This window comes from Dromaius novaehollandiae, chromosome 2, assembly GCF_036370855.1.
Source record: "Dromaius novaehollandiae isolate bDroNov1 chromosome 2, bDroNov1.hap1, whole genome shotgun sequence".
Classification (NCBI taxonomy): domain Eukaryota; kingdom Metazoa; phylum Chordata; class Aves; order Casuariiformes; family Dromaiidae; genus Dromaius; species Dromaius novaehollandiae.
Window position 1 is genome coordinate 16,558,332 of NC_088099.1, and position 14,591 is coordinate 16,572,922.

The 14,591-nt window shown below is 36.3% G+C and overlaps 1 protein-coding gene across 2 annotated transcripts in view; it reads right to left on the minus strand.

Moving 5' to 3' along the window:
* The window catches only part of CCDC7 (coiled-coil domain containing 7), a 71,789-nt gene that overhangs the window by 8,721 nt on the left and 48,477 nt on the right, over positions 1-14,591 (minus strand). Inside the window, exons 27-33 of one of the 2 annotated variants that reach the window (XM_064505805.1) lie at positions 13,165-13,284; positions 11,251-11,379; positions 8,717-8,803; positions 4,716-4,826; positions 4,127-4,213; positions 2,843-2,880; positions 690-757 (exon numbers count right to left, since the gene is read on the minus strand). In XM_064505805.1, coding sequence (XP_064361875.1) covers positions 690-757; positions 2,843-2,880; positions 4,127-4,213; positions 4,716-4,826; positions 8,717-8,803; positions 11,251-11,379; positions 13,165-13,284 — 640 coding nt within the window. Of the gene's footprint in view, positions 1-592; positions 758-2,842; positions 2,881-4,126; positions 4,214-4,715; positions 4,827-8,716; positions 8,804-11,250; positions 11,380-13,164; positions 13,285-14,591 lie in introns of those variants that run through there. The other variant, XM_064505807.1, reaches the window with a different exon arrangement.

Here is a 14,591-nt window from a genome sequence, read left to right on the forward strand (position 1 = left end):
CGAGGGCTGGTCAGATATGCTTATGTGTTTAGCCTTAGTCCTAAAGATGCCTAGATCTTTCTCCAAAAAAAGAAAGCCATTCCCTTAAGTCAGCCCCTTTCAGTCTCCTGCCCGTGCTTTCTTTAATGAAGACTCCTTTATTTTATGTTCTTCCCACAAACCTGCGTCCCCTACATGACAGAGCGTGCTACTGCCTGTTACATCAGTTTGTTTGATTTGGCTGCATCCTCCAGTCTACCTTGTAATGCCTATGTTGCCTTTTCAGAGGTCAACAATTTGTCATAGTCCATTCAATGCAAACACACCTCCGTAAAACATACTAACACATTTCATGATTTTTTTTGGGGGGGGGGGAGGGGGAGGGGGCAGGGGATGGGTGTAGAGGCATTTGTCAGAAGTTACTACTCTGAGGTCTGATAAAAAGTGTAAAACTAAGCACATAATCATTATTCATGAAAGGACCGACTTCCAGAGCTTTTGCAGCATAGCAGGAATGAGCAGTACAGTCCAAGTGGTCTGACTGTAATTATCCTACACCACTTATATACCCAAATATAGACTGGATATAAAATATGAAGTGTCCAGGCTATAGGAGAGTGACAGAGTGGTATTTTATTAATGCTGTAAGTCTACCATCACAACTATTCTAATAAGAGGAATATGAGAGAATCTTGTCAGAGATGTTTCACCTCCTTTTTGCTTCTTGACTCTTTGAGCTCAGCAAAGGGTAACTCTTCCCACAAATATACAGTGCACCCTGGAAATTAAAGATATATATATATTTGCTGTGCATTATAGGACTGGATACTGTATAAAATATCCACTTACACCTCTTAAATTCCATTGTTTGGTTACTCACAGAAAAAACCTTATAGCAAAAGTTTTTGTAGCAAATAATGGTATAATGATACAAGACAGACACTTGTAATGCAAGGAATTATTAGCAGTAATAGCAGTGGAAATAATTAACCTTGAACATACCAAAAAGAACATACACATGCAATGTTTATCTTCAGAGTCTAGACACTACTTAGATAAATAGCTGTGTATGTGGATGCAAGGTAAGTAATATGGAGTGAGATTCATTTGGTTTATTCTAAGACATTTCTAAGTTAAATATCTAAGCCTAAGCTGGTCATTCTTTGTCCTTTTCAGTTAATGAAGAAAAAAAAAAAGGATGAAGTAAACCACATTTTGGACGCAACAGTTTTAGGATGAATTATAATCTCTGTCATCTACTTCTTTCAACTGATATTAAAAGCATTTAGGATGACAAGCACAAATTTAGGCATCTAAAGGTTAGGTACCTAAAGTTAGGGCAAATTAATCCCATGGTAGAAACTCCATTTAAACAGAGCTTCCATCAAGCAAAATCTGGAAGCTCTGCCTAACAAATATCATCTTGTAAATGCAGGTACATGTCTACTCAGCTTCCCTAGAAGTTAAAGAGACAGGACAATTCCTCCTACAGGCTCAAAAAAGTGTAAGACTGTAAAATACATTTCTGAAATACTACCACTACAGAGTGAGAAAATAATTGCTTATTTGCAAATCTTGCTGCTTCATGGGTCCTTGTGGAACTAAAAGAAAAAAAATATACATTATTGCAAGGCTAATATGAGATCCTACCCAACCTGAAAAATTCTCCGATTATTTAAACAGCTGATGCTAAAGTACTGAAACACAGAACCCAGTCAATTTTCTAAACTGAAGATCAAGGTGAAACTTTACCACTTGGAAGCAGAATAGTTTTTAATAAATTACTCAGATTAAGTAAGTGAAACAAGACAGTCAGCATCCTGACAGTTAAAAGTTCTGGTATGTCCAGGTTAACATCTGACCATTGCTCTTGAAGATGGTTAAGCAGAAGAAACTGGATTTAAGAGAATTCTCAAACACCATTATAGCTTGTGTCATGCTGGTAACAATAATCAGTTAAATTTTACTTTTTCTAAAATCACTGTAAGGAGAGAAGGTGACAGCTACTACAGGGAATTGTGTCTCACTGCTAGGAGTAGCTATAATGAATTGGTAATTTCGGGTTCGCCATGCCATAGATGAAGAACAGAAGACTTATCCAGGGAAAAGTCATGATCTCCATAAATTACTGCTAGCAAAGAACTGCCTCACCCAGTAGGGGCACATGAATATCATGTTACCCCAGGAATATCACTCAAACCTACAACAAATTTAACCTTGATCTCGAAAGAATTTTCTGTAAACAAAAGCAGGCATATTGTGGTTTACATGCAGAAAATGTTTAAACTTTCATTTCCACATTCTGACAGAGAGGGAAAACAAGTGTTTCCCATTACTTGCTAATGCTAGAACTACAAGGGAGCTGAGAGTTGAAGAGAAACAATGTTTACACGTATTCCTGGTTATCAGGAATAATTTTGCTCAAGTCCAAAGATATTTAGAAAGGAAACATTTTAACATTTAAGTCTTTTTTTATGCCATTTCAGTTTCTCCAGAAGGACTCTTGATGCAGTCCTTTGTTTATGAGACCAGTTCACAGCTCTTATCCACCCAGGCCATGTTCCCTAGTAGGTAGTGAGCTCTCCATTATCATGTCTGTGTACGTCTGTGTGTGTACACAACCTGGACATTACTTCCAGCTCCACAGAAGCTGCCATAAAGGAAGCACTGCGATTCTATACAGCTCATAATTAGGGCTAGTTATACTTCGTAAAACACTCGTAAACTTCATAAAGCACCTACTCGAGTGACTCAGTCTGTTCTTCAAGAATGTAATTTCAATTCAGTTAATTTGTTTGAGAGCACTGCTGGAAATAGTTGAAGTGAATGATGGTATGTTTTCAAAAAAGTTGTATTTACCTACCCATTCTGTCTGGTAAGGAGTTGAGGCATCAAAGTCTCCTAAAACCAAAACCAATACTTCCATGAGATCCAGCATGAAAGCTTATTTAGACTTTTTGATATTTAACATAATAAAGGTAACATGGTAAAATATAATAGTTTTGTATAATATACATTTTAAGATACTCTAATACACTAAAATATATTTACATTAGTTACATAATCTGCTACATATTTTAATTTTCTGGAATGAAAATTGTACAATATAGCCAACTGCAAAGGTCCTATCCTATCCTGTTATCCAGAGTACATGCATGCTACTTGACTTCCGGTGACTACACCTCCCTGTGGAGAAGGAAAGATATTTGTGTCTTCTGAGCCCACTTCTTATCTCACACTCAACATGGGTCTTTCCCTCATTATCTTCATTCATTCCAGATGCTCTTTTCACTTCTTTTAGACTTACGGTCATACAGCAGTGAGGCATGGAAGAAGACACAGCCAGCCAGGCTCACAGGAGAACAATCAGATTCCCTCTTCCTCCAAAAAAGCCCTGACAAACAGAGATCCTGCCAGTTCATCAAACAGCTGTTTTCACAAAATATTCTGATTTTGACAAATCAGCCTTTTTGACCAATTTTCCTGGAAAATTCCTAGCTCAACCTAGGAACAGTCCTTTGGGCAGCAGGTGAAACCAATGCTACTAAGAACTTAAACTCTCCATGTCATATCATGCAAATGCATAACTGATTGAGATCAGCACCACTAAATTCTAACACTGATGTTAGTAATTTAGTATATAGTATTCTGACAAGTGAGCTCTGACACATGAACTGACAGGATTAGCAGCCACAGTCTAAGACTGTTGATCCAGCTTCCCTCTTAATTCTCTTACCAGAAGTTAAAACCTCCAGAGACACCAGTAATAACCTCTTACTAGCTCCCCAGCCATAATTCACGAACTCTTGTGTATTAAATCATCCTCAATAGTTTAGGTAATAAACTAGGCTTTGCATTGCAGTTAAGGAGCTGACCTGTGCTGCTGTCTTGTGCTACCCCCCAGTCCTCAAGGAACAAACCTATAGGTGGGAACAATAACTTCTTAAACCTCCATAGCAAAAGTCAGCAGTACAGTTTCATGGTGGTACAAGAAAAGGAAGTAAAACATCTTCAGGTAAGTATGAATAGTGAGCTGAAATGCTGCATTTTTTCTGACTAAAACACTGGGTAGATTTAGATTTTTTGTAAGTATGTTAGAATGTATATATATCAATAACAATTTTGTAAATACAAATAAAAATGTTACTTTTATTCTCAGAAATGTCTGGGGGTTTTTTCATCAGCTTTCTCTTCTGAGGAAGTTCAATTTCTGATGCCTTCTGAACTCTCCCTTCTGAACAGAGTATGTAAAAGCATATAATCAGAATACAGTTTATGGCAAGTCATTTAATATATAAAAAAAGTAAATTCTCAATTCTTTAAGTTTCGTTTTAATAGTCATAAAATTCAGTTTAAGAACAGAAAAGATGAATACTGTTTCAAGAATATGTGGATTCCCATTATTAAAAATATATATGAAATTTAAAAAATCACAAAAATGTAAAATCTGCCCAAAACTAGTATTATTTCATATCAGTGATCCAGTTTGCCCAGGACTAGTGAACACAGGGCCTGAAACAGTATCAATCCTACATCAAGCCATATGGTATTCACAAGAAACTTCTCCTATTTAGTCTAGAGGCCCACCTTCCGCTGCAGACTGAAAGGGTACAGTACCACTGCAGCCTTTTGAACCCACAGAATTGATCCTGACAACCACTGTTTTCAGCAGACAAATGCTGAATTACTTTATATTTTATAACTCTTTCATACATAGTACTGGCTTTCCGAGTTACCTGGTACTAAGCTTGGAAGTGTAGAAAAGTCAAAATGTATTTTGGATACAACTTTGCTTGGCATCATTTGATGTGATGTGGTCTCGTTGTCATAGGTTGGCTGTGCAGGTGCTTCCGAAATAAAAGATAATATACAAGATTTTTTTAAAAAAGTTTTCAGAGGCAAAAAATTGGTCATTTAAAATCACACTATTTCTACTAAGAAAAAAAATCAAGACAACAGCATCTCTATGTAAAAAAGACAACGAACGGAAGCAATGGTAACTAGCAATAATAAGCACAGAGATTGCAAGCAATTATAAATTAGCTCTGTTGGTTAATTTCAAAGAACTTGTGCCTCATACTGCTCAGAGTGCATGCAACTTAAATGTTATAACAACTCCAAAATCCTTAATGATCAGTGTTTGTTTTGCTCAATTTCAATAACATTACTAAGAAATGTGTTAAGTAAGAAAAATGTTCTTTTGGATCCGAACTGTAAGCAAAATATATAAAACAGGTGATTTTGTGATGGGGCAATCTCTAGCAGTATCTGCATTAGCTACCAAATGTGTTTTCAGAAAAATAGGCTTGACAAGAAATTTTATTTAATCAGAAAATCTATTCATGGATATATCTATTTGAATTCTGGTACATTCTTCTTTACAAACTGAGTGCTGCTCATCACTATGATTCAGAAACACTATCAGCATTTACGACGGGATAAATGGATAAGTGCAAAAGCAAAAGTATACAACTGACTGAAGTCTTGAATGCATCACGTGTTTTAAAAACTACAAATACAGAATATGTCCACTGTTTTTTGTTCTCATATACATACACACATATCAGCATCTGAAAAGGATATAAAATATAGAAAGATAAGAACCTGTATTTGCCTAAGTGATGAAATTGCATTTTTTCCTTTCAGGAATCATACTGAATTCTACATTCAGTACAACACTGACTACTAAGTCGGCTTTTAAATAAATCACTAAAACTGTAAAATTCTTTATTTAATAAGATATAATTGAAATAATTATTTCAATATTTGGCTTTTTAAGGATAATATTGCATATGTATAGCAAAGAACAATACAGCTTAAAAAGTGGAATGAGGAGGGCCGGGAGTCTCAATTTCACCTCGTACATGCATTTGTAACTGTTGATATAAATAGTTAAGAGTAACAAGAAAGAATAAACATGAAATAGCACTATTTGGTTAAGTGGTGACATAAATGATTGTGCTGAATTCACTGTGTGGAAAATATATAGAAAGATGGAGTTCTCTGTGCCAATTCTCTATTGCCAATTGCTCAACTGTTCCCTGCTGAGACGATTTGCTAAATTGTTCTGAGTACCTTCAAGATGCATAGTAACAGGAATAATTTAAGACTGGATATTCCCATGGCTGTACTATAAAATACGAAAACCTGCTGCAGATAAGGGAACAAAGACTGCAAGGGTATGATGGTGCAGGGACACCGTGGTCTAAGCACGAGTGGGTAATGTAACAGCAATAGTTAACAGCAAAACTTACTGGAAACAATTTTGCACCTTTTTGTTTGACAGTAGAGAATGACAGCTTGCAGTAGTAAAAATGTTCAGAGGTTCACAGAACATAGTAATTTGTGGTTACCAGTCTACCGCCTGGTCTGTTAACTTTTTAAACAAGCTCTGCCATGGTTTGGACTTCTCAACAGAGAAACCCTGGCTGACTTCAGAATCATTCTGAAGAATGACATCTCCCAAGTAGGAAGAAAGGTTCAGTCTCCAGTTAGCATGATTGTAAATTTGAAGTTGAAAATTATCCTTTTGAAGATAGTCATTTGGTAATGAGACTTGCGTTGGATTAGCTGACTGCTGACACACTGAAGGATGGGAAGATAGCCTTCCCTTAAGTGACAGGAACTCAGTATACATTCACAACACCCTGAAATGTCCAAAGAATTTCTGCATTTCTTGCCACAGAGTAACATGGATCTTGAAAGTCAAGAGGCACAAGCCAACCTTGGGAAAAAAGGAATCTAGGGTGACTATACTGAATTTAAAATTAAATTACCATATATCAAACCTAAGGATAACTGCTTAGTTTACCATGGGCTAAACATAGATAAACTGTCAGTCACTAAAGCTTAACTGTTATGAAGTTACTCGTTAATCTTCAATAATTTAGTCACGTGTCTAGGTTCTCAGCCATCAATTAGTCTTGTGAGAGAACAGTCCCAAATTCATCTTGCACACCCTGTCGTAGTTCATCCATCATTTGGAGGCTTTGCACAGAACTGTTTTGCACAAAATTGTACTTGGCTAGCAATGCTTTCTCATTCATGCTAATATGACTAGCAATTAACTGAAATTTACATCAAGACTGTTTAGGATTGCAGTTGTGATTGAGCAGCAGCAGCTGTCTCATTTAGATATGGAAGAAACAAAGAGTTGTATCAGCCAGTTAAAGGTTCAAGGATTGCCAGTGAGGCTGGTGGTGTTGCTGCAAAATATTAACCAACATATGGAATTTCTTTTGAACTATGCCTTAAGGGCATAACCATACTGCTAAGTATTTCAGAAGGAGTTCAAACATCTTAAATGTAAGAGTGGAATTAACACGCTTTTGGGGTGAAACTGGTAATCACCATGAGCTATGGATAATCTATTACTTTCCACTACTTGGACTTTTATGAAGTTCCAAATTACATTAAGATATTCAAAAGGACCGATCTGTGTTATCACATAAATAACATATGCTACATCCAGGAAAGACAGAGAACGACTATCAAGTTTGGTCAACACTGGTCTCCCTCAACTATTACTGAGAAGGTAATCTGTGTTCTCCTTCTGGCAGTCACAAGAATACAGAAGGCAGCAACAGGGAACATCTCTTTATTCAGGTATGACAGGAGAGAAAGAAAAGGCACTAACGCTCTTCAAAGAGTAAAACTGTTCTATCGTCAAGTCATCTACCATAGAGTACCTCATAGGATGATTTTCAGTTTAGTAACATGCATTTCAGTACCAGTAGGTTAAGACTGTCTGCCTGGCAGCAAATGACGTACTTGTTTTTTTAGTTTTAATTTAGTCATACAGTCTGCAAATATCATAAATCTGAAAGGCTGGCAATAAGGCTACTCAGAGCTAAGGATACCAAACCCAACAACACAGAGTAAAAAATGAGGAGAAGCAATTACTCCAGGCGTGTAGTTGCTCTTGAACATCACAGAGTTTAATCTTTGGAGTCATTTCAGCTGTAGTGGAGCTGGAATTCTGACTTGTTGGCCTCTTTTTCTGGCATCAGGGATGAAAACTATCAAAGTTTCTTTAGTCCTTCCTGTAATGATCACTATACAATACATGCTAATCTGTCACTTAGGTTCTTTGCCAGAAATAAACTTTGGATCTAAGTATTCTTTACAGACATATTTCAAATACAGATTTTAAAAATATAAGGTACATGGCAGGAACCTTTGCTTACAACTCAAGAAGCAATTAGACTCAGAGTATGCAGCATGATATTCCTCCACTTCTCTGTTTTTACATTCAATGACTTTGGTCAGCTACATAATTTAGCCAAGTGCCTTTCCTTTCCTTCTGTACAGTCCAATGCATTCTGTGCAAGTCTTACTCAAACATTACTGCCTTACAGACCCCTCTTGTAGCACCTGGACCTCACACATTCACTAGCTATTGCATTAGGGCCCCTTTCTCCTCATCATACCAGCTGTGCTGGCTGTACAGGACCTGAACAGGGAAAATGGCTGTGACATGCCACAGTATGCAGGGAACATATGACTAAATAGAGCCACAGAAGTTGCTTGTAAGATTTAAAAGGTGAATTAATGTCCAAAAACACCAAAAACACCAAAAACACCAAAAACACCAAAAACACCAAAAACACCAAAAACACCAAAAACACCAAAAACACCAAAAACACCAAAAACACCAAAAACACCAAAAACACCAAAAACACCGACAAAGAACATAGAAACCTACACCATTCATTACCCGGAACCACCCCTTTCTTACCAATGGATCTGTCTGCACTTTGAACAGATGACAGGGCTGATGGAAGACTTGGAAGCAGGATTCTTTTTTTCGTTAACAATTCATTCTCTGCAAAATCAGGTTACATAACACACAACTAATGGAGTGAATAACAATTAAATAGTATCTTGCCAAATGAGAGTTTAAAATCAACAAATAGTATTATAACTCAGTTATTTTGTATATTTGTATGCATTATCACAGGTCATCACCTAGATTAAGAAACATTCTTTGGGATTCTGTTCTTTTTCTTTCTTTTTCTGTACAAAATGCAGTATTGCACAACCTGACTTTTTTTTTCTTTGCCATCGCAAATAAATATCCATTATCACAGAATCACAGAGTAGTTGAGGTTGGAAGAGACCTCTGGAGAATGTCTAATCCAACCACTTGCGCAAAGCAGTATCAACCAGAGCAGGTAGCCTGGGGCCATGTGCAGCTAGAATATGAATATCTCCAAGTATAGAGACTCCACAGCCTCTCTGGCAGTGTTTCACTACCCTCACAGTAAAAAACAACTTTTATGTTTAAGATGAGTTTCTTGTATTTCAATCTGTGCCCACTGACTCTTATCCTTTCACTGGATACAACTGAGAAGAGTCCAGCTCCATTTTCTTTACATCCTCCCAGCAGGTATTTTTATGCACTCATAAGAGAGTATAAATGCCCAAGCCTTCTCTTCTCAATGCTAAACCCCAGCTCCCTGGGATTAGTAAAAAATACTAGAAACAGTAAAATTTGTATTACTGTTTCTTATTTCTCATTACTAATATGAAGGAGAGACTAAAGAAAAATATACATAAAAAGCAGATAGAGTGGGGCAAAGGAGAGCATTTGAAAAGTGCTATTAATCAGATGGATTTTGGAAAAAACTATCGTCTATGGTCAAAAGGTTGGTATCTCTCCATTTTTACCCATTTCTCCTAAACAGAATATGTCAACGTGTGACAGCTCAACTCAGTCATTAACTAATGCTTTCATTTTTTTCTTAGTTAAGTAGCACTCTTTTCTCTTATCTAAAAGGATTACAGTAACCAATCCTGTCCAAAACACATCATTATCTTAGTTTTCTAAAATGTGAAAAGAACAAATAAATAATTACGTATTTTTAAAGTAACACTCTTTATTTACCAAAGCTTCTGTCTTGATCAAGTGGAAGTGCTGAAAGACTACATTCTACCTGCAAAGTTCTACTATTTAGAGGCTGTTTTCCAGGCACTTCTGATTTTCTTTCAAAAAAATCAGAATTGCTGCCAAAGCAATTATCTAGCAGAAAGAAAATATTTAGAAGCAGCCATCAATGTACCAGAACGCTAAGTACTGGTAAGTAACTCAAGTGAATGCTCACTGATGATAATAAATACATCAGCACCATGGGATTATCTCATTAGAAAGGATAAATTACAACTAGAAAAAAACCTGTAGGGCAGAATTTTAAATAATTTAAGAATATCTGGGTTAAATATTAAACAGAAATATTAAAGGTAAGATTTTTTTAAGACAGATTAACAATAAATCAAAGAGTTTGATACAAAGCAGTGTAAGAAATAATTTTTAAAGTATTGAGAACTCAAAAAAGTAAGTCTCAAATATTCTATCAACAGAAAAGGATCAAAAATATTGTTTTTATTTTAAAATATTTATTTGTTGATTCTTCACAGGAAGGTTATATCATCTGTCACATCTTGCTTTAACACTGCATTACGCAAAACAAAACAGGTTAATTATTTTGATTCACAATAGACATTTGAAAGTACTATACTGTAGATTCTCTGCTATGTTAAAGTCTCAAGTACACACCAAGAGAACATCTTTCAAACTCTTGCTTCTATGCCTCATTTTACATACGTGATTAGGATTGCCAAAACAGACAGTCATACACATGCTTAAAATTTATTCTCATTCTTAAGTGATTTAAAGAGCAAAATCCTTCTTATGTCTTGCATTGCAAACTATTGAATTTTCTTTTACATAATAAAGATTTTTACTTGCTATTTGAAAATTTCAAGAGATATCTTCTCATCAGAATATTCATTATCAGCTAAAGACATCTTATTGCGAAGAATGAGCCAACACTGCAGATGAAAGTGTAGACTATTTTCCACATATACTAGATCTTGTGGTCAGCCTCTATCCATTTCTATGCACCAACTCGTACTACTAATCACAACCTGCTTTTTTCCTTTGCTCTATGCTTACTGAAGACATGAAGTACCAAGGGGAAGGATAGAGCTAGCAGAGGTCATTTTTGGCAGCCTCTTGCTGCCAAAAGTGGTTGTAAAGGAGTCAGTGTTGAAAGAGTGAGAGTTTCAGAATCAGGGATGAATGTGAGTAATCAGGGGAATGCCTGAGGTATGGAAGCAGTGTACAGAATGAAAGGGTATATAGGAAGAGAAAGAGTTGGAGCAATTGGAAAAGTAGAGGGAAATCCAGCTGTTTCCAGTAAGCCACCATATTCAGCTATCTACATGTTTTCTTTCAATCCACTTTTATTAAGTTATTTACTTTGGACTTACCACTGAATCTGTCTGTGATTAAATGGCTTGTTACCACATTCTCAACTTCCTGCAGGCTCTTTAGATTTTCTTCTATTTCAGCAACCAAAGTCTCTCTTTCCTTGATGAGTTCCTTTGCTTTGTTTCCTACTGAAAGGGGATGATTTTAGTGTATTTATTCGAGAAAATTCGAGAAAAAGGATAACTAGAGTAATGAAATAGGAGAATATGTAAATTCATTCTTTCCCTCTATATTCACTCTGGAGAAGTTTCAGGAGGCTGTCAACTTAAAATACCAGAGAATTTATTCAAAATCAAATGTCAAAAGAAAATACTTTAGAGATAATCAACAAAAGGAATAGCAACGAACTGCCAGGAGGCAATGACATTCATTTGAGAAGGCTACAGAAACTCAGAGATGAATACTAGATCTCTGTACCAAGACAAGAGAACACAGCTAACATAGTCTCAATTTCTGGGAGGTTTAAAAGGGTTTTCTGGGAGGTTTAAAAAAATTACAGATGAGTTAGCCAGATGTTTGCGCTGCTAATTGGTAGAAACAGTAAGATCTAGTGGTACATGGATAAGTATGATGTATTGGGGAAGAGTCAACATGGGCAAAGGGAAGTAATGCCTCACAAATCTACCGGACGTCTTTGAGGCAGATAATAAACATGTAAAAAAAGATCATTTCATACAGATGGATTTCCAAAGGCTTTCAACAATGCCTTTCATCAAAGACCTTTAAGAAACTTGCAGACAATATTAGGAAGGTCTTCAAACGAATAACTAACTATTTAAAGATGGAAGACAGGGAACAAATCATAGGAATTAATTATCAGTTTTCTAGTTTGAGAGAGGTCATGGATGGAGTCGAAGAGTGATCCACGGTAGGGCCTGTACTGTTCAACATACTTATAAGTATTCTGGAAAAGGGGTGAATAATGGGGTGACAATAATGTTGATAATCAAACTTTTCAAGTCAATGTTCAGGAACTTGATGAGAAGGCAGATAAATTTAATATTTATAAATGAAAACCAAGTGAAATGTACAAATCAGTCATAGTTGTACATAGTGGTGATCTCTGAACTACCTGTTGCCTACTCAGGAAGGAAAGCACAGGGTCAGCTTAATACTCAGCATCAGTCAATAAAACATACAGAATACTAGGAATAACTGGAAAAACAATAGAAAACAACATCACAAAGACTGTCATGTGTGTGTGTATATATATATACACACATACACACACACACACATACATATACATATGTATGTATAAATAAGTAGTTTTTATATATATATATGTTTATTTATATATGTATAAAAAGAATAAGACTGGCATGCCCACATTTTGAATATCGCTTTGGTCCCAGCCATCTCAGAAAAGATGCAATAAAACTAGAAAAGACACTGAGAAGGATGACACAGATTACCAGATTTGCCTACCAGTTTCTGTACAGAGAATGCCTAAATACAAAGAGATTTTCAGCCTGAAAAAAGGCCTCTCAATGGGGATACAATAGTGACTTATCACAACAGACAATGGAGAAGGTGAATAGGGGAAGAACTAGGAGCTATCAGACAAAAATGGTGCCAGGCTCAAAACAAACAAAAGAGACTTCTTCCCTAAATACACAGTTAGGTGGAAAAAAAAACTCTGATATCCTGCGGACACTGTGGATTTAAATTTGTTTAATGTATGGTTGAAAAAAAATCAATAGACAAATTCATGGAAAGAGAATTAATCACAGGATATTAACTACAGGACACACCAGCCATGACTCAGATAGAAACTGGACAATATTCTGGAAAGAATCATATACTGTTCCCTAAACATCTGCTTTTGAACACAGCTGGAGACAGGACACTGGGCTATATGGAACTTTAATCTGCCCCAGGATAGCCAGAAGATGATGTTCTTTAATACTTACCATTCATGCCATGAAGTTGGCTAGCAGCCAGAGCCTGAGTCTGTTGCAGATCTTTCCAATTCGATTCCAGGCTGGTAAGCAAAAGCTTTCTTTTTTCTGTTAGGTCCTTCATTTTTTTCTCTGCCACAAGAGAAATACTTAGTAACAATACTTGGAAGTAAATTATATTTACTATTTTAAAATATGATTCAAAAAAGATAATAGACTTATTTCAGTATGTTTGTTTGGCCTGCTACTTTGTGTCACACTAATGGGTCCATTGAAACCTCATACTGCCTGGAGCAGAAGCCACAAATCCTATTTCAAGGTCGCCACTGATATAAAATCTCACCACAAATCTCTCAAAGAGCAATAGTAAAAGAGTGTACATCAAGAGTTCTGGGAGCTACAGCAAGAGGAGACAGGCCTGGCAGAAAAGAGCTGAAAGAGTCACAAACTTGACTTCACTCTAATACATTAGAAAAAAAAATATGCTTGCAATTAGCAGTACATGACTAGGGAGATACCACCAGTCACCTCCTTCATGTTCTATTCTTTCACTTGGTGAATGAACTTTTACCAGTACAGAAAATCTAGCTCGTCTGGATACGGCATATAGAATCTGAGATTTTCAAAACCACCTAAAACTTTGAAGTATCCAAATTCATCTGCATTTCTATAAGAACTGGTGTTTTGGAGTGAAATGAAGAAGTGCCAAGCCATTTAATCTGAAAACTAAAATGTGATGAATTAGTGCTCCTGTGTAAAGCATAATCTACAGTCAGCAAATAGGAAATATTAAAAATAAAACTGTGTGTAAATTGGTGCCTTTTATTGGCCCACAGGCATCCTCTGTCATTCGGGATCCAGAGCACTGAATCCTCCCCTGGGCATGAAAAGACATAATACAGTTTAGTAGCTGGAGCGAACAATCCAGTAGCAGAGTTTTACTGGACTCCATTCCTTGTTGAAACAGGCTGTGCAGTCAGTAACTTGAAAATCCTATGGACAGTTGACAAACAAAGAATGCATAATACTCTATAACAAGGTAGTTTAATTCATCCAGCTTCCGCTGAACTGCTCTTTGACTTCGGCACTTCAGTTCTTCTATGGATGTCCCAATTTAAGTGCCAGAGCAGGTAGGGTCTGACTTTGGCAATGAATTCAGTCTCCTGTACAACACCACTAGTCATCAGTTTTTCCTCAAATAATTTCTGTTTGAACTAGAAAATTAAAATGACCCATTTTCATTTTATACTGGTCAGAAATGGATCATAAATCCTGTAAAACTGGCCCAATCTTCATTTCTCATTCCTTCTCAGAATTTTTCTGGTTTTAACTTTACTGACATCAAGGCCTTTCTTTCTCTCTAGACGTCCCCTCCTAGAAGATGGTGTGCTTGTTCTTGAAGGAACGACTTTATATTTGGCTACCTAAGAGAACAAAGC